The 18,072-nt window shown below is 66.9% G+C and overlaps 4 protein-coding genes across 4 annotated transcripts; 2 read left to right on the top strand and 2 right to left on the bottom strand.

Annotated features, from left to right (window-relative positions):
- The first annotated feature begins 1,052 nt into the window (after positions 1 to 1,052).
- METTL27 (methyltransferase like 27) lies at positions 1,053 to 3,930 on the top strand. Its single transcript, XM_059829386.1, has 5 exons — positions 1,053 to 1,160; positions 1,241 to 1,369; positions 1,447 to 1,582; positions 1,665 to 1,757; positions 2,524 to 3,930. Exons 1-5 carry the CDS (start codon positions 1,053 to 1,055, stop codon positions 2,760 to 2,762), a joined length of 705 nt encoding a protein of 234 aa, XP_059685369.1. The 3' UTR covers positions 2,763 to 3,930.
- A 753-nt stretch (positions 3,931 to 4,683) lies between these two features.
- Positions 4,684 to 5,328, bottom strand: LOC132319161 (claudin-4-like). The gene has a single exon (XM_059829314.1). The coding sequence runs from the start codon at positions 5,326 to 5,328 to the stop codon at positions 4,684 to 4,686; it is 645 nt and encodes a 214-aa protein (XP_059685297.1).
- Positions 5,329 to 8,390: 3,062 nt separating this feature from the next.
- Positions 8,391 to 9,020, bottom strand: LOC132319159 (claudin-4-like). Its single transcript, XM_059829304.1, has one exon. It carries the CDS (start codon positions 9,018 to 9,020, stop codon positions 8,391 to 8,393), a length of 630 nt encoding a protein of 209 aa, XP_059685287.1.
- Positions 9,021 to 16,554: 7,534 nt separating this feature from the next.
- Positions 16,555 to 17,199, top strand: CLDN3 (claudin 3). The gene has a single exon (XM_059829306.1). It carries the CDS (start codon positions 16,555 to 16,557, stop codon positions 17,197 to 17,199), a length of 645 nt encoding a protein of 214 aa, XP_059685289.1.
- Positions 17,200 to 18,072: the final 873 nt, after the last annotated feature.

Genomic DNA, 18,072 nt, shown 5'->3' with positions numbered 1-18,072 from the left:
AGAAGCTGCGGATGCGGGCACGGAGGTGGCAGGGCAGCAGCGGGGCCGTGTGGGGCTGGGCCGAGGGGCCGGGCAGGAGGGGACCTGCCCAGGGAGCAGCCACCATGCCTGGGACATCGCTGACGCGAGGGAGGACTGAGCCCCACAAGTGACAGAGCAGCAGATCAGCAGCAGCAGTGGGGCGGGACGGGATGGGAGACACCGTGGGGAGAGAGCGGTGGTCTTGGGGCACCTGGTGTCACCCCCCAGGACCCCTGGTCACCCTCCGGGGGGGCACCTGCTGTCACCCCCCAGGACCCCCCGGTCACCCTCCGGGGGGGCACCTGCTGTCACCCCCCAGGACCCCCGGTCACCCTCCGGACACACCTGGTGTCACCCCCCCCCCCCCCAGGACCCCCGGTCACCCTCCGGACACACCTGCTGTCACCCCCCAGGACCCCCGGTCACCCTCCGGACACACCTGGTGTCACCCCCCAGGACCCCCGGTCACCCTCCGGACACACCTGGTGTCACCCCCCCCCCCCCCCAGGACCCCCGGTCACCCTCCGGACACACCTGCTGTCACCCCCCAGGACCCCCGGTCACCCTCCGGACACACCTGCTGTCACTCCCCAGGACCCCCGGTCACCCTCCGGGGGCGCACCTGGTGTCACCCCCTCGGGACACTTTGTGGCCCCTTAGGGCACTTGGTCGCCCCCCCCCGGGGCACTTGGTCACACCCGGCCCAGGTGGTTCTTCCCCCCCGCCCCGGCGCATTTGGTCGCGCCCGGCTCGCTGTTCCGCCTAACGGAGCGGGACGGAGGCGGTGGCCGCGCAGGTCCGGCGGCCAATGGGGCGCTGGGGGGCGTATCTGGGGAGGGTGCACAGAGCCAATAGAGCGCAGGGGGGGGCGTATCCGGGGAGGGTGCACCGAGCCAATAGAGCGCGGGGGGTGTATCCGGGGCGGGGGCGCGGAGCCAATGGGGCGCTGGGGGGCGTATCCGGGGCGGGTGCACGGAGCCAATAGAGCGCGGGGGGGCGTATCCGGGGCGGGGGCGCGGAGCCGGCGCGGGATGCGGCTGCCGGCGGAGGTGCGGGAGCGGGTGGCGGCGGTGCATGGCGGCGCGGCGCTGCCCGAGCGCCTGCGGCTGTACGACGGCTGGGCCGCCCGCTACGAGCAGGTACCGGGACCGGGGGAGCCGGGGGGGCCGGGGCCGTTCCGCTCCGCTCCCCGACGCCGGTGACAGCCGTGTCCCCGCAGGATGTGGCGGCGTTGGAGTACCGGGCACCGCACCTGGCCGCCGCGTCGCTCGCCTTCGCCTTCCCCGCGCCGCCCGCCGGGGCGCGGTTGCTCGACGTGGCCTGTGGCACCGGGCTCGTAGCGCGGGAGGTACCGGGCGGGGCGGGGCGGGACGGGACGGGCGGGGGGACGGGGCGGGGCGCTAACGGTGCCGTCTGTCCCCGCAGCTCCACCGCCGCGGCTTCCGCTGCCTGCACGGCGTGGACGGCAGCGCGGGGATGCTGGAGCGGGCGCGGAGCACCGGTCTCTACCGGCAGCTGCGGCGGTGCGTCCTGGGCCGGGAGCCGCTGCCCGCGCCCGCAGGTAACGGGGCCGGCCCCGGGGCGGGGGGGGGGGGGCTGGCCCGGAGGGTCCCCCCCCGGTGATGCCACGCGTGTCCCCGCAGAGCACTACGACGCCGTGACGGTGGTGGGGGCCCTGGGCGAGGGGCAGGTGCCGAGCGCGGCCGTCCCGGAGCTGCTGCGTGTCACCAAGCCCGGTGAGGGGCGTCCCCCGCTGCCCCCTCCCCGCCGGGACCCCCGGGGTGGCAGGACCGGGACACCGGCACCGGCGGACGCGGGTCCCCCGCTGGGCGCTGGCCCTCGTGCCTGCTGCCGGGTACAGGCAGGGACGTGCAGCTGGCCCCGGCCCTGCCAGGGGACGTGGCAGGAGGTGGCGGTGGCACTCCTGATGTGTGACAGTGTGTGCTTAGGTGTGATGGCCTGCCCATCCCCTGCCTGTCCCCTGCCTATGGGCCTCCTGGCCTGCCTGTCCCCTGCCCGTCCCCTGCCCGTCCCCTGCCCACGGGCCTCCTGGCCTGCCCGTCCCCTGCCCGTCCCCTGCCCATCCCCTGCCCGTCCCCTGCCTGTCCCCTGCCCGCCTGCCTGCCTGTCCCCTGCCTATTGGCCTCCTGGCCTGCCCGTCCCCTGCCCGCTGGCCTGCCCGTCCCCTGCCCATCCCCTGCCCGTCCCCTGCCCACGGGCCTCCTGGCCTGCCTGTCCCCTGCCTGTCCCCTGCCTGTCCCCTGCCTGTCCCCTGCCTGTCCCCTGCCCACGGGCCTCCTGGCCTGCCCGTCCCCTGCCCGTCCCCTGCCTGTCCCCTGCCCATGCACCTCCTGGTCTGCCCATCCCCTGCCCGCTGGCCTGCCAGATGATGCCCAGCAGGGTCTCACTGCCTCCCCTTGCCCCCCCCGCCCCTTTCCAAGGGGATGCCATCCCCAGCGAGGGACCCCCAGCGTCGGCATCACCCATCCCCTCTCCCAACAGGAGGATTCCTCTGCCTGACGACGAGGAGCAACCCCTCCAACCTGCAGTACAAGGCGGAGCTGGAGGCAGCGCTGGAGAGGCTGGAGAAGCAGGGAGCCTGGCAGAAGGTGCTGGCCCAGGAGGTAGAGCGCTGGGAGAGGGCCACCTCCGAGGAGGAGAGCACCCAGGGCACCGACTACATCTCCGGGGTGATCTACGTCTATCGGAAATGCCCTGTCCCCCCCATCGAGGAGGGCTGAGAGCCGACGCAGCTCTGGGGAGGGCGGGGTGAGCACTTGGCCCCTTGTAAAACCCAGCCCAGTGACCCCCTCCTGGAGCAGAGCGGCTGCTGGGGGGTGACGAGGTTTTTGGGGAGCATTGAGAGCCAAAACATCCCCGTTCCCTTCTCCGGCTCCTTCCCTCTGAGGGCCGGGCCCTGGGGGACGTTGTCCGCTCCTCAGCGTGGGGAGGGTCTCCCGGTTTCACCAGGGTCTCCCGGGCACCAGCGTTAGCTGTGACATTCTGGTACCGTCCATGACACCTCGGTCCTCACCAAGACAGACCCACCTGGCTCTTTACAGCCATCTCCTGTCTGGGATGTCTTCTCCCCACCATGCTCACCTCTCAGCCCTCAGTCAAAATCTGGATCGTTCTTCCTCTTTCCCACCCCGTGATCTTTACCTGGGCACCGTTGGAGGTGGATCCCCATTGCTATGTCCTGTGGTCCCCCTCCTCATCCTTCCCAGGAGCACTCCCACATGGCAATGGTCAAAATCTAGATCCATCTTCATCTTCCCTACCCCAGACCCTCATGGTCTTTACCTGGGGACCATTGGAGGTGGGTCCCCATCACCATGTCCTGCAGTCTCACATCCTCGTCCTTCCCAGGAGCTAACCCAGTGCACCCTGAGGCGCAGGAGACATCTGCGTCCCAACCGGGAGCAGTTGTGCCAAGGTGACAGCCAGACGGAGAAGCTTTCCAAGCACTACATCAGCTTTCATCCCGCAACAGCTGCTTAAGTCTCTCATTTTCCTACAGCTTTGTAGTTAATGGTCTGGGTGGGAAATGAGACTGGAAGGGACTTCAGGAGCTGGTGGCCGCTCCCTACCCAGGAGCCGCCCGGCATCGCCTGCCCAGCCTGTTCCCCAAGCCCCTTTGCCATTCTGCCTCCACGCCTCTTCCTCCACTGCTCCCTTGGGAAGTTTTTTACCCAAATCTCTTGCTGGGATATTTCTTTTTTTTCCTTTTCTCCTCCCCTAGACCTGTTCCTGCTCATCCCATTCCCATGGCCCTGGGGAGCGGATTACTTCCTTCCCCTCAGGAGCTCTTCCCTGGTGGGAAGCGGTGGCTGTGTCTGTCCCTGTCCCCCACCCAGGACGTCCCGCATCTCCCACACTCGCCCTCCCTGTGGCTCTTGTCACCCCTCTGCACTGCCCCCCCCCACCCCACCCAGGTCTTGGGGTCCCTGCACCCATCGTGAGCAACTGCCCTGCTCCCCTCTCCCCCCTTTGTCCCCAGCATTGTCCCCTGGGCAGTTGGGTGTCATGGCTGTCCCCATCCCACACTTGGCTGTCAAATAAACTCCCTGCCTCCGCTGCCTGCCGTGCGTTGTTGCCACAGCAGTGGGGCTGCGGACCCTCTGGGGTGGGCAGGAGAGGGCGGCCAGGAGCTGGGGAGGGGGGATTTGGCTTTTCTCTGGGGTCCCCTCCCAGCCCCTGGGGCCTCAAAGGACCGAACTCTGGGAGCCTGGTGTCCCCCTATGCCCCTCTTGGCTCTCAGCACCCTCTCCCTGCCTCAGTTTCCCCACTGGGGGATGTGCAGGGAGTGCCTTGGCCAGCTACTGCCACATCCTCATGGGGACACGCTGGGTGCTGGGGCAGCAGCCCCTGAGCTGGCAGCATCTTGGCAGGGCGCAACATGGATAGGACATGTCACCATCCTTCCCGCCGCACCACTTCGAAATGAGCCCAGGCAGCCTTGGTGGCACCAAGATGTTTATAGTCCATCGCGAGCGCAGCCCCAGCGCGCCGGGGAAGGGCACAGGCGGAAGGACCGTGCTGGGGGTGCAGCCGGTGCGGGGACGGGCAGGAGGAGGCAGCCCATGGGCTGGGGGGATGGCGTGTGGAGGCAGGACGGGGACAGTGGTGCTCCACCTTGGGCTGGCACCCAGGCACGGTGGCTCACACATAGTCTTTCATGGGGTAGCCCATCGGGCTGCAGGTTTTCACCGCTCTGTACTTCTTGGGGTAGGGGTCCTGCTGGGACGGGGGTCCCGAGCAGCACAGGATGCCCCCACCAAAAAGCTGGAGGGCACTGGAGGCCCAGCCGATGTAGAGGGCAGCCCCCAGCTCTCTCTTGAGGGCCTCGGGCACCATGGGGTTGTAGAAGTTGCTGACGATGCTGTTAGCAGACCAGGAGACAGGGATGAGCAGCATGATGCTGGCCAGGACAAAGATGGCACCTGCCACGATGGAGATCCTGGTCTTGGTGCTCTTGTCATCCACGCAGCGGGTGCAGTCCGCACCCGAGATGGCGGTGAGGAAGGCGAAGAAGGCCACGAAGATGGAGGTGACCACCAAGGCGCGAGCTGCTTGTAGGTCGGAGGTGAGCTCCAGCAGGGAGTCGTAGACCTTGCACTGCATCTGCCCCGTGCTTTCGTACACGCAATTCATCCACAGCCCTTCCCAGAAGACCTGGGCCACCACGATGTTGGAGCCGATGAAGGCCGTCACCTTCCACATGGGCAGCGCACAGGTGAGGATGGAGCCCAGCCAGCCCAGCACAGCCAGCATCAGCCCACCCAGCTGCATCGTCATCGTCGCCATCAACAGCACCTGCAGGGACAGGGCACAGCCATCACAGACATGGCCCCGAGCCAGGGGGCTTTCTGAAGAGCATGGACTTCGTGCTGGGTGTGTCCCGTTCCCCATCTGCGAACGGCTGCAGACCAGCACGGGGACACGTGTGGCACGGGGCATTGCTGCAGGTCCACGTGGGGATACATGTGGCATGGGGCACCCAGGTCCCAAGGAGGCGAAGGCGCAGGAGCCCCCATATGTCTTGTTAGCCCCTGCAATCTCCCCACGGCATAGGGCGGTCCTCTGCCACCACCCCATCCCAGCTGGGCCATGCGCAGGGCAAGTGTTAGGGAGGGGGACGGCTTTTGGGGAGCAGGATGAGGGGCTCACTGTGCCCATCCCGGCATGCTCCACAGCGCAGACTCCCCCCCCACTCCACGCTCACCCCACGTCCTGCCGTGGCAGCCACCCCACAGCACCCACCCCATGCCTTGCCCCATTGCTGGTGCTTCAGCCACCCTGCCCTCCCCGGCCATGAGCATCACGCTGGGGGGCACGGGCAGGCAAGGCAGCCCCCTGCCCTCACCGCAGCACCGGCTGCTCCCCGTTCAAGGGCATATTTTGCTTTGCCGTCGGCAGCCGTGCCGCAGCGCCCTTTGGACCCGGGATTTCCTCTCTGGGGCGCTGGAAGTGGGTCAGAGCTCAGGTCTGTCTCCGATACGGCTGTGGTGCTCAGCGCTTTCGGTGATACCCGCTCTTCTTTCACACCAGGAGCAGCATCGAGAGGGCAAACCCCCAGCAAGGGGCTACGAAGCCTGGGGTCACCACAGGCGTCACCCCTGTAACCCCCGTATAAGAGGGGTGGCCAGTACAGGGGGACACGCCAGACCCGCCGACGGCTCCACCACGGTCACACGTAGCCCCTGTGGTCCCTGGCTCAGCCCAAATCGCTGCTCAGCTCCACACGGAGCAGAGCCCCAGTACCACCATGGGGCAGAATGCACCCATGGGTGCTTGCACCCGCGCTTGGCGGCTGGGACCAGCTGAGTTTTTATGAGCCCTGAGCAGCAGTGTGGTATCGGCTGTGCCCGGCACACCCTGCAGCACTTGCAGGAGGTTTCGCCGTGGTTTCTCTGGTCCTGGTTTCAATTTCTCCAGCCTCTCCTCCCCCATGGCATCCCCACTCCTTCCCTAGCAGCCTTCATCCCTTGACATCCCGAGGGACACCCAGCACTGGGACTTTGCCTCCCCTGGTCCATGAAAGTCCCTTTGGGCCAAAAATAAAGTCCCTCTCTCCCAGAGAAATGGAAACCAGCCTCCCAGGAGGTCAGGGTGCCAGGACGATGGGAAGCCATCCTGGGCACCCTTCCTGGCCAACAGGACCTGGACCACAAGAGACACCCAAAACGGGGCGCACGACCGCCCACAGCAGGGATGAGCGGTTGCCCATGGATCCTGGCAGGGATGCTCGCTGGAGCATCACGCTCACATTTTCACCTGGCCACCGGCACCACGGGGCCGCCGGAGCATTTTCCACCATTTTTCACTCCCAGCAAAGGGACGGTGGAGCTGGGAGCCCTCAAGCCCCCAGACCCAGGTGAGACACCCACAGCCTCGCACTCGCCGGGCAGCCGGCGTTACCTGTCATCCCTGCACAACCCGAGGTGTGAGGGAAGGACATTCCCAAGCTGGTATAGCTCTGGCTGTGCCCCAGCGCAGCTTGTCATGCCGGAAGCAAGACAGGCAAAACACTTGGCGTTGCCCACACCAGCCCCGGGGTGCTCCCAGCCGGGGCTGTCGGGTGGCCCCAGGGCCAGCGCGCCCCGACCTGCCCTCGCCGGCGCCCGCCACCTTCTTCCTGCTCAGGAGGAAAGATCGTGCCGGGGCAGGCGTGGGGCAGCCCTGACGGCGCATCCGGCGCCGCCAAGGCATCGTGCCGTGGAGGCACCCATTGCCAGCCCCCTGGGGAGCGGACGCCCGGGGTGGCCCAGGGAGGAGAGTGATGGGTGATGCTGGAGCAGGGGTCAGGCGGCGGCTGGGATCGCAGAGGCTCCAGAGAGCAGATTTGGGGTATCTCAGGCAGACAAGGGTCTACGGCACAGAAGCACCGCACTGTCCCACCACAGAGCCGGGTGTTGGAGAGGGTAAAGAAAACGAAGCACAGCGGGGTCTGAGCAGCTGCCGTTTAATGTGGGAAGGCTGCGACGCGGGGACGGATGGCGGCACAGCCGGGGTGGGAGCACCGCGGGCCACCCCCTCCTGCTCCCAGCCCAGGCACCCCACTCAGGGGATGCCGAGGGGGCCCATGGAGCTGGGCACATCCCCATGGGACAGGGTCGGGTCCTGGGAGTCGCCCCCCTCCATGCGGGTGCACAGCCCCGCTCGCTCTCGCCTCCCCGACCGGTTCTCCCAGCCCAGCCGCTGCCTTCCCACTCCCAGGATAATGATGCCCCTGCCCCGGGGAGCTGCCTCAAGAAATCGCACATCTGTACAGCAGCTCCGAGCCCCGAAAGTAGGTCAAAGTCAAAATTTAGGGTACAGGCAGGTGAGAGCCCCCCGCCGCCCCTCGAGATCCTGCTGGGGTTTGCAGAGCCACCACATCCCCATGACTGCATGGGACAGGTTTGGCGTCCCCACCAGCACCACCACCCGCCCCGAGGGACGCGTCCTCGGGGGTTTTACCGGGCAAGAGCCCTGTGCCACCCGCGGGACGGGAGCTGCGTCACCGTGCGGCACACCCCGATACCGGGAGCCAGGAGATGCTCGAGGTGGGGATCGGGTGGTGTCTCAGAGAAGATGCCACGGCTGAGTGCTCCGGGGGGAGCTGGACCCCCCACTGGGGGGGGCAGGCAGGACAGAATCTCCCTGTTCCCCATCTCAACCAAGATTAAAGAACCAGCTTCAATCTCCCGGTGAACAAAGGCAGCTCTGTCTGCCCTCCCTCACACCACCCCGGTGCCCGGCGCTCCCTGCTCTGGCTCCCGGCCAGCCCCCCAGCCCGGCCAGGGGGGGTCTGTGCCCCAGGGGCACGCCGGGAGGTCCCGGCTCCCCGGAGCGGCTCGGGGGGGTCCGGGCAGGCACAGCAGCTCCTAGACGTAGTTGCTGGCTGGCAGCGAGCGAGCAGCCGTGAACTTGGCGGAGTAGGGCTTCTCGCCCCGGGGGGGGCAGGTGCAGCAGAGGATCCCCCCCCCCAGCAGCAGGAGCGCGGAGGCCGCCCAACCCACGTAGAGGGACGACCCCAGGTCCCGCTTCTGCGAGTCGGTGACCAGCGGGTTGTAGAAGTCCCGGATGATGGTGTTAGCTGACCAAGAGACAGGGATGAGGACAAGGACGCCGGCGACGATGAAGATGACGCCAGAGAGGATCATGACCTTGGCTTTGGCGGTCTCGTCCTCCACGCAGTTGGTGCACTTGCCACCGGCGACGGCAAGCAGGGTGCCCAGGACGGCCAAGACGATGGCCACCACCAGGAGGGCGCGGGCGGCTTGCAGGTCCTGCGGCAGGGCCAGCATGGAGTCGTAGACCTTGCACTGTATCTGCCCCGTGCTCTGCACCACGCAGTTCATCCACAGCCCTTCCCAGATGATCTGGGCCACCACGATGTTGTTGCCGACGAAGGCCGTCTCCCGCCACATGGGCAACGCGCAGCAGAGGATGGAGGCCAACCAGCCGATGACAGAGAGGGCAATGCCCAGCACCTGCATCCCCATGGAGGCCATCGCTCGCTGCCGGCACCCCTGCCCGCCTCCCGCAGCACAGTGCTGGCTGCCGGGACCATGGCAGGCGTTATATGCCTTCGCCGAGGGAGGAGCACCGCCACAGCCGCCGTCCTGCCGCCGGCACCGGACGGAGGGGTAAAACCAGTTTCCCAGGATTCCTCCGCTTGCATTTCTCCCCGCAGCAATGACACTTAATATCCCGGCTGCTCTCACGGAAGAGGACGCAGGGGACCAGGATCAGGCCACCCAGGCGCGGGAGTGCGTCCCACCGCTGCCCGTGGGCAGGTTGGAGATGCCAAGAGCAGCTGTCGGGGCTCAGCCTGAAATGCTGAAGGGGAAGAGACGGTGTCCGGGCATCGGGATGTCTCTGCCGTCGCTGCCAGCACCTCCTGCTCCATCACCAAACGGGGTCCCTCCATGCTTTCATGCCTCAGTTTCCCCCCAGCTCCTGGGGCGGCTGCTCCAGCAGCAGTCCAGTCTCCGGCCCCCCGCAGCCCCGTGCTGGGGGAGCAGCACGCCGTCCCTGCCCCGCTGCTGGGCTCCGTGCCCGGCAGGACACAAGCGGCTGTTGTTTGTTCCTTGGCATCTGTACCAGCGCTTCCCAGCCCTTCATCAGGCCTCGGGCGGGAGGTGTTGCCGCCCAGACCCACAAACCGGTTGGAGCGGCTGCCGGCTCCCCACGGAGGAGAGATGGTGCTGCCTGGGGCGAGAGGGGGGGCAGACCCCAAAACCCACCCCACCTTGCGCTCCACTGCCGAGCCGGCGTTCACACGGCAGCCCTCGGTCCCAGGCCTGCTGGCGTCCCGCTGCCTGTGCTGCCTGTGCCGCCTGCGCCGCCAGCCAGGTTTGGTGGGTCGGGGCTGCGGGGGGCAGAGGTGGCTTCAAGGTGTCCCAGTGCTGCCGCTGCCCCAGTGGGGACCGGGGCGCCAGGCGCAGGCAGGGCAGCGGGGCCGGCAGGGCCACGTGTTGCTGGCAGCATTTTGGCACAACCGGCCGTACCCGCTGGCCAGGCTGTGCCGATACCAATGCCGATGCCAATACCGGTGCGATGCTTTGGGCGCTGCCCAACCTCTCCTCCTTTAATCCACGAGCGCCCCACACACATCCCCTCCCTGCTCCCTCCAAAGTCCTTCCAGCATCCACACAGGCACAGCACAAGGTCAGACAGACTGCAAGGACGGACAGATGGACATTGCACCGTTCCCCCACCCCGGCTTAATCCCGGGCCTCTGGAAAAGATAACAGGGCCTGAGATAATCTTAGTTTTTCCAAGCACTGGGGTTACTGATACGATCCAATCACTTGTGCTAATTGTTTGGTGTGATGGGCTCTAGAGCTGTCACAGCCCACGCTGGCATCGCGCCCTAATGCGGTGGGGATGAGCCGGGTGGTCCATGCACCGCGATGCCATGAGGATGCCAACAGCACCTGGGCTGGGGATGCCAGTGCCTGGCACGGCAGGAGTGGGCAGAGCAGAGCCCAGGCACTCAGGGATGCTTGCGTCTTGCTGCAGACCCTGACCCACGGGGACGAGCCAGGGTCCCGCCTGCCCGACCCGTGCCGGAGGAGCCGCCCAGGTGCCCGGCCACGCTGGGATGCTCCGTCCATCCCTCCGTCCCACTGGAGCACCCACATTGCTCACATACCAGTGTGCCCATCCCGGGGCCGGAGCCTCATGGTCAAGGGCTCCCTTTAATCTGCAGGGCTCCGGAGAATCCCCGCTGGGGCAGGACTCTGCCTGGGGCTGAGCGTGGCTTTCACCTCCCAGCTGGCTGCTGTAACCACCAAATTATTTGGGGTTGGAGACAGGCACGCGCCCACATGTGTGTGCACCTCGCATGGGCTGTGTCCCCGCAGGCGCGTGGGGACATGCCTCTGGGCTGGGGACAAATGGCAAGGTGGGGAACGGGGACTTCTCCGCGCACGGAGCATCAAACGCCTGAGCTGCTCACGTTCCCCCTCGGAGCCAAAGCAGGCGCCAGCACGGCCCTCCGACAGCCAATTACTGTAATTAAAGCCGGAACGTGACATATATTCAAACTGGCGGCTGCCACCCAGAAAGAGCCCCCGTGCCCTTCCCCATGTCCCCCAGCAGCACACTGCCGGCCAGCACAGCCAGCCCCATGTCCCCAGCACTGCTGGCCAGCAGGACAGACGGACACGGGCTCGGCAGGGAGCGGAGAAGCAACCGCTGACCCTCGGGGCAGCACCTGTCCCCATCGGGCGCTGAGCCAGAGGATGCTGGTGCAGCACAGGTGGGACCGCGGCACCGCCGAGCGCTTCGGCACACGCCGTTTGGGGCCATCGCCGCATGGACACCAGCCCCACAGCCCCGTCCCAGCTGCCCTCGCCCGGATGCATCCCGCAGGACCTCAGCCCCAGCTTTGTCTGGTGCCACCTGCAAGGGGACATGGCACTGGGATATGCTGTGACGGGACCACAGCCCACCCGCTCAGCAGGGAGCTCCTCCACCCCAAAATGGAGTGCTCACCCCATCCCGAGCTGTCACCACCTGACGCCTGCCCCAGCACCCAGCCAGGTGTGGGAGCCCTGCCCCAAATCCAGCCGGATTTGCAGGACAGGGGGACCCATCTCATCCCTGCTCCACTGCACGCTAACAGGGTCGGCGAGGGCAAAGCTCTCATCCCAGCACATCGGCCACCGGCCTTTCATGGCTTGGGAATCGCCCTCCACGGATCGTCCCTGCTTTATCGGGATGGGGACATGCCGCAGCCCCACGGCTGGGCAGAGAGGCCATCCCCGGGCAGGGAAGCAGCATTAAACCCGGTGTCACCATGATGCCGGGCACCACTGGGTACACGGAGGACGCTGCGCTGCCCTGACCTTGCACCGGGTAGAGGACACCCCATGGGGAGTGGGCTCAGGGCATGAAACCTCCGCCAAAGAGCTCGGGGACATCCCCACCTGGGACACGGGTGACATTGCCACCTCACGTACACACCCAGCACCGGCTCAGCCCCGCACCGCTGAGCTGAGAGCCCGTCGTCCCCCAGCACCCGCGCACGAACTCGCCGCCCCGGCTACCTCAAGGTCCCGAAAAGGCGGGCAAGACTTGCTGGCAAGCGGTGATCTACCGGGACCACCGGCTTCACATCCGCTGAGCGAGGCACGGCCACCCGCCCTCCTGCTCAGCCGGCACGGACCTGGGCAGCCTCTCCCTGCCGGCGGCTAGAGATTAGTTACCGGCAGCCCAGAGACTGAATGTTCCCAAAAAAAGTCCTTGCCCAACATAAAACCCCCCCGACCGGCTCAAATATGCAGAGTCAGGTTGTTTCCCGCTATGGGAAAGCATAGTCTTATCGGCGGGGCCGGAGAGGAGCTGTGTGCCGGGGGCTGCAGGGTCCCCGGGGGGACGCAGCCACCAGACAGCAAGTGCTACTGCGAGAAACGGGACCTTCGGCCTGAAGTTGCTCCAAAAACAAAAGCCCTGCCCAATTTGCTGAACAAAAAGTGGCTCTGAATGGGGAAAATACTCCCAAGTGCTGCCGAGGTGGTTGTCAAAGGAATGGGGGAGACGACGGCCACGGCTCAGGAAGGGGGATGCGAGCGGTGCAATGGGGGTCCCCCCGGGGGCGATGCTCGGAGGAAGCGGGAAGCTGTGGCAAAGCCCTGGGGAGGCTGATCGGAAGCCGTCGGGGTGGGGATGCCCTGGGCATGCTGAGATTTCGGGCGTCCCGGCATCCCCCGGGCGAGCTGCCAGCCCCATGCCTGGTCCCGCTGGACCATGCCCCCCACCGCCCCCCAGCTCCCCGTGTGCCGGCCGGGCGCCGCTGCTGCCGGCAGCTCCATCCCCGCCCCACCAGCAGACAGAGCTACCATTGATGTTCGGAGCTGCCTTACCTGCTCTCCGCCGCCGCCGAAGGGGCTTCAACAATGGGCTGCCTGTGTGCCCTGGCCGGGGCAGAGCCAGCAGCCCCGCGCCTGAAATATAAGCAGTCGAGGCAGTATTTACCGCCCCGGCCCAGCTCCCCCGGGGGGCGAAACGCGCCGTCACTCCCGAGACCTCAGGGGAGGGGGAACACCCCAAACCCTGCGCCGGCTGCCAGGCACACGTGAGCGGGACGCGGCCCCGCGGCACCCCGGGGCGGTTTCTGCTGTCACCTCCCGCTCACCCCTGGGGTGCTGGGTGCAGGGGACATGGTGGGGACAGGGGGATGCCCGCGGTGGGTGTCCCCCCCCGCCAGTGCAGGTGTCCGTTCCGCGGCGTGGGCCACCAAACTGGCGATGCTCCTGTGACCTTTGGGTCTGACCTTCGTCGGAGGTCACCACATCACGGTGGGACAAACCTGTCCCCATGTCACCGGTGGCTCCATGCAGCCACCCCACCTTGTCCCTATCCCGGGGGACCTGCTGCGGGTGATATTCCCCATCCCTTCCCAGCTGCAGGGGGAGAGCAGAGGGGCTTCACCAGGATGGGGGACGCAGCAGCAGGAGGGATGGGGATGCTCCCAGGACCCTCACAGGGATGCTGGCCCCGCTCAGCTGTTTTCGGTAAACACCGGCAAGCCAGTTTGCTCGCCACAAGAATGCATCCCGAAGCGCACGGCGGCGGCCGGCACCCCGAAACCCCGGTGATTTGCCCCTTCCTCTGTCGTGAGTCAGGCGGTGATGGCTGCCCCGGGCCGGCGCGGCACCGTGCACAGCCTGTACTTTGGGCAATTTGGGATGACAAAGTGGGGACGTGGCATGTGGGGCTCTGATTGCAGGGTCAGGGGCTGTGGGGCTTCACCTGCCCCATCTCACCACATCTCTGCCCCAGTAGCCCCTACCCCAGGGGTATCCCCACTGCCCCATACACCTGCCTGGGGTATACCCCTCTTCCCCTGCCCTCTATCCCTACCTGGGGGCACCCCCTCGCCGCCCCACACCCCTACCTGGGGTATCCCCATTGCCCCACACCCCTGCCTGGGGTATCCCCATTGCCCCACAGCCCTACCTGGTGTGTCCCTATTACCTTACACCCCTGCCTGGCGAGTCCCCCTTCCCTAGACCCCTGCATGAGGTACCCCCCCTGCCCCACATCCCTACCCAGTGGTATCTCCCCTACCCACAGCCCTACCTGGTGTGTCCCTATTGCCCCACACCCCTGCATGGGATATCCCCCTCGCCCCATACCCCTACCTGGGGTATCCCCCCTGCCCCATGCCGCTGCATGGAGTATCCCCATTGCCCCACACTCCTGCCTGTGGTATAACTCTGCCCCTACCCCTGCCCCACAGCCCTGCCTGGGGTACCCCCCTGCCCCACAGCCCCTGCAGCCGTCTGTGTCTCTGCAGCTGTGGGTGCACACGTTGGCGTATCTGCAGCCATGGGTGCGCCGTGGGGTGCGCGTGTGTGCACCCATACCGCTGTCATGTGCCTGTTTGCCTCTGTCTGTCCGTCTGTCTGCGGTGCAGCTGTGTGTCCGGGTGTCCCTGCCGGCAGAGGGGGGTGTGAGGTTGTGTGTGTGTGTGTGTGTGCGCGCGCACGTCTATGCGCACCCGCACCCCAGGGCCATTGGCACAGCCCTGCCTGCGGTGTGCGCTGCCAGCACCCCTGTCTGCGGACCTGGGGGGCCCTCGGCCAGCCCGGACCCCACTCTGTTTGGGGGTGGCGGTATAGCGCCAGTGGCACCCCGGCAGGCCTGGCCCTGTACCCACCATCACCTGCCGGCAGCACTGGCATCATGGCACCTCAAGGTGCCCCCGAGGGCCGGGACCCCCAGCACCCCCCAGCAACAAGGGCACAAGGCCCTGGGGTGCTGCTTGCATGGGCTCCCCCTCAGCAGCACATGCGGGGTCACCCCTGTGTACCCCCACAGCCACCAACCCTGGCTGGGGGGGGGCTTGGGGTGCTCTTTGGGGGAGGTGATCAGGGTACGATGGGGTGGTAAAGCCCACCTGGCCGGATACGGGGTGTATCGGGGTGCCATGGGGTAACAGAAGCCCACCTGGCCGGATACGGGGTGTATTGGGGTGCCATGGGGTAACAGAAGCCCACCTGGCCAGATACAGGGTGTATCGGGGTGCCATGGGGTAACAGAAGCCCACCTGGCCGGATACGGGGTGTACCGGGGTGCCATGGGGTAACAGAAGCCCACCTGGCCGGATACGGGGTGTACCGGGGTGCCATGGGGTAACAGAAGCCCACCTGGCTGGATACGGGGTATTTTTGGGATGCTGTGGGTTGGCAGAGGCTAACCTGGCTGGATACGGGTATCAGGGTGTCACAGGGTGGTGGACGTCAGATACAGGGTGCTGCAGGGGGCTGGAGGCCAACTCAGATGGATACGGGGTGCTGGGTTGACAACAGCTGACCCAGCCAGATATGGGGTGTCGGGGAGCTGTGGGGTGGCAGAGGCTGACCCCACTGGCTATGGGGGTTGAGGGTGCTGCAGGGCAGCAGAAGCTGACCCAGCCAGATACGGGGTTTTGGGGCGCTGTGGGGCATCCGAAGCCAAACCCCCTGGCTATGGGGTGTCAGGGTGCCGTGGGGTACAGGCAGATAGACGCAGGGCCCCCCCCATCGCAGACCTCGGGTGCCCGAGCAGGGAGGGCTCCCTCCGTGGCGCCAGCTGCCAGCATCCTGCCGCGCTCTTGAGTAGTTAATAAGTTGTAGGGGAGATTTCGGCGCAGGCAGGGAACAGGCAGGAGCAAGCCCGAGTCCGGCGGGGGCCAGCGACCACATTCCTGGGGGCGGGGGGGCTGGAAATGCCAGCACCGCCACTGGCGTGCAAGTTTGGGGACGGTTGATGGCGGGGGACACACGCACCCCACAGCCATGGGTCTACTGCTGCCAGGTGCGTGACTGCAGGCAGCCTGCCTGCACCTGCCTTGTTATTTTTCCCCTTCGCTGGCTGCCCGCTCCGGTTGACGGGGTGACGCTGCCGGGGCGGTTACGTGCGTTATCTGCTTCCTTCAAGGCCAAAATATTTAAGCACCCATAGGTCCCCTGGGACAGCGGTGCCAGAGCAACAAGCATCACGGCACGGCGAAGGGGTTGCACTTTGCACGGCGATGCGAAAGTGCCCGGCGCTTGCCGAACCCCGGTTAAACGTGAGCACTGATAAGATGTGCCAGAAATAAACCAAACCCTGACCCGTGGCACCTGCGCCTGCGGGGGGGGAATGGCAAAGCCGAAGGATTTCCAAGTCCCCAAGGGGGTTCGGTGGGTCCGAATGAGCATGGTAGCCATGCTTCCCGGTACCCGTCGCCCCGAAACCAAGGGGATGGCCGTGGCAGGTGGTGTCTCTCCCCCTCCCGCCCTTCTCCTGTAACCCGGCGCCATCTCTGCAAACAAAGGGGAGGGTGTGGGACGCGAGTGACGGTGACGGAGGAGCAGAGAGGAGCGTCCAGCAGCGAAACCCCACCCCGGGCGGGCGCTTGAGCTGGCCCCGCCAGCCCTTATAAGCGCAGGTGCACCCAGGTGTAAGCCGATACCCCAAGGGCTGCAAGCGGTGACGGGTGACGGCGACGGTTTCGGTCCGTGGGTTCTTCTCCGCCATCACCCGGAGTGCGGCAGCGAACCGGCCACCATGTCGATGGGATTGGAGATTGGCGGGGTGGCCTTGTCGGTGCTGGGTTGGTTGTGCAGCATCATCTGTTGCGCGTTGCCCATGTGGAGAGTGACGGCCTTCATCGGCAACAACATCGTGACGGCCCAGATCATCTGGGAAGGGCTGTGGATGAACTGCGTGGTGCAGAGCACGGGGCAGATGCAGTGCAAGGTCTACGACTCCATGCTGGCCCTGCCGCAGGACCTGCAAGCCGCCCGCGCCCTCCTGGTGGTGGCCATCGTCTTGGCCGTCCTGGGTTTACTGGTGGCCATTGTGGGCGCCCAGTGCACCCGCTGCGTGGAGGACGAGAGCACCAAAGCCAAGATCACCATCGTCTCCGGTGTCATCTTCCTGCTCTCCGGCGTCATGACCCTCATCCCCGTCTCCTGGTCGGCCAACACCATCATCCGGGATTTCTACAACCCGCTGGTGCTCGACGCGCAGAAGCGGGAGCTGGGCACCTCGCTCTACGTGGGTTGGGCGGCCTCCGCCCTCCTGCTGCTGGGGGGGGCCCTGCTCTGCTGCTCCTGCCCCCCAAAAGATGACAGGTACCCCACCGGCAAGGTGGCCTACTCCGCCCCGCGCTCCGCCGTCACCAGCTACGACAAGAGGAACTATGTCTGAGCTCCCCCCTGGGACCCCCGGCACCCCCCGACATCCCATACCCCCCCACACACACACCCCGGGACCCTCATCGCTCTCTGTGGGGACTGGGGACGGCGGCAGCGGGGCGAGGGGGGGCGTGAAGGAGGGGACGGGGACGGGGACAGCCGCGGGGTCAGGGCCAGGCTGTGTAAATAGAGACAGTTTCGGTTAAACAAGAGGCGGTTTCGGGTCGGCGGGAGAAGCGGTGCCTGGCGTACCCCTGCCCGCGCCGCCGGGACGGGATGGGGACAGGCGTGGGGACGGTGCCCCTGCCCGCTGTGTGTGTGTGTGTCCCCATCGCCACCGGCCGGGCACCGTCCGTCCCTGTTACGCGTGGTCTGTACCGGTTACATTTCTCAATAAACATGTCCCGTTTTGGTAGCCCGAGTGTCCTTGGGGCGCGGGGAGGGCAGGATCCCAGCGGGTAGGGGGAAGGGGGGGTTACACCCCCCCAGGGGCCCCCCCACACCCTGGGCTACGGCGGCACCGGCTTTGGGGACGGGGGTCTCAGGCCGCAGCCCCTCTCCCCCCGCCCCGGGGTCTCTGCTCGCGGAGGGCCGGTCGCCCCCCTGTCCCTGCGGGAGCAGCTCTCCGGCAGCCGCCGGGGCAGGAGGCAGCGGAGCAGCGGCCCCCCCGCCCGCCCGGGCCTTAGTCTGGCTCCGCGCCGGGGAACGCGGGGCGCTCCCCCCCCCCCCCGCCCCGAGCAGCGCCTGGGGCGAGGCCGCCTGGGACAGCCGCTCCCGCCGCCTCGGCCCCCGCCTTCCCGCCACGCTCCAGCGGGCAGGGACAAAGGGGGAAGGAGCCGCCGCAGGGGCCCGGCCACAGCCCGGGGCCGAGCAAGCTCGGCGGGTG

This window comes from Gavia stellata, chromosome 25, assembly GCF_030936135.1.
Source record: "Gavia stellata isolate bGavSte3 chromosome 25, bGavSte3.hap2, whole genome shotgun sequence".
Taxonomy (NCBI): Eukaryota; Metazoa; Chordata; class Aves; order Gaviiformes; family Gaviidae; genus Gavia; species Gavia stellata.
Note: the sequence above shows the minus strand (reverse complement) of the source record. Positions and strands in the feature narration are given on the sequence as shown.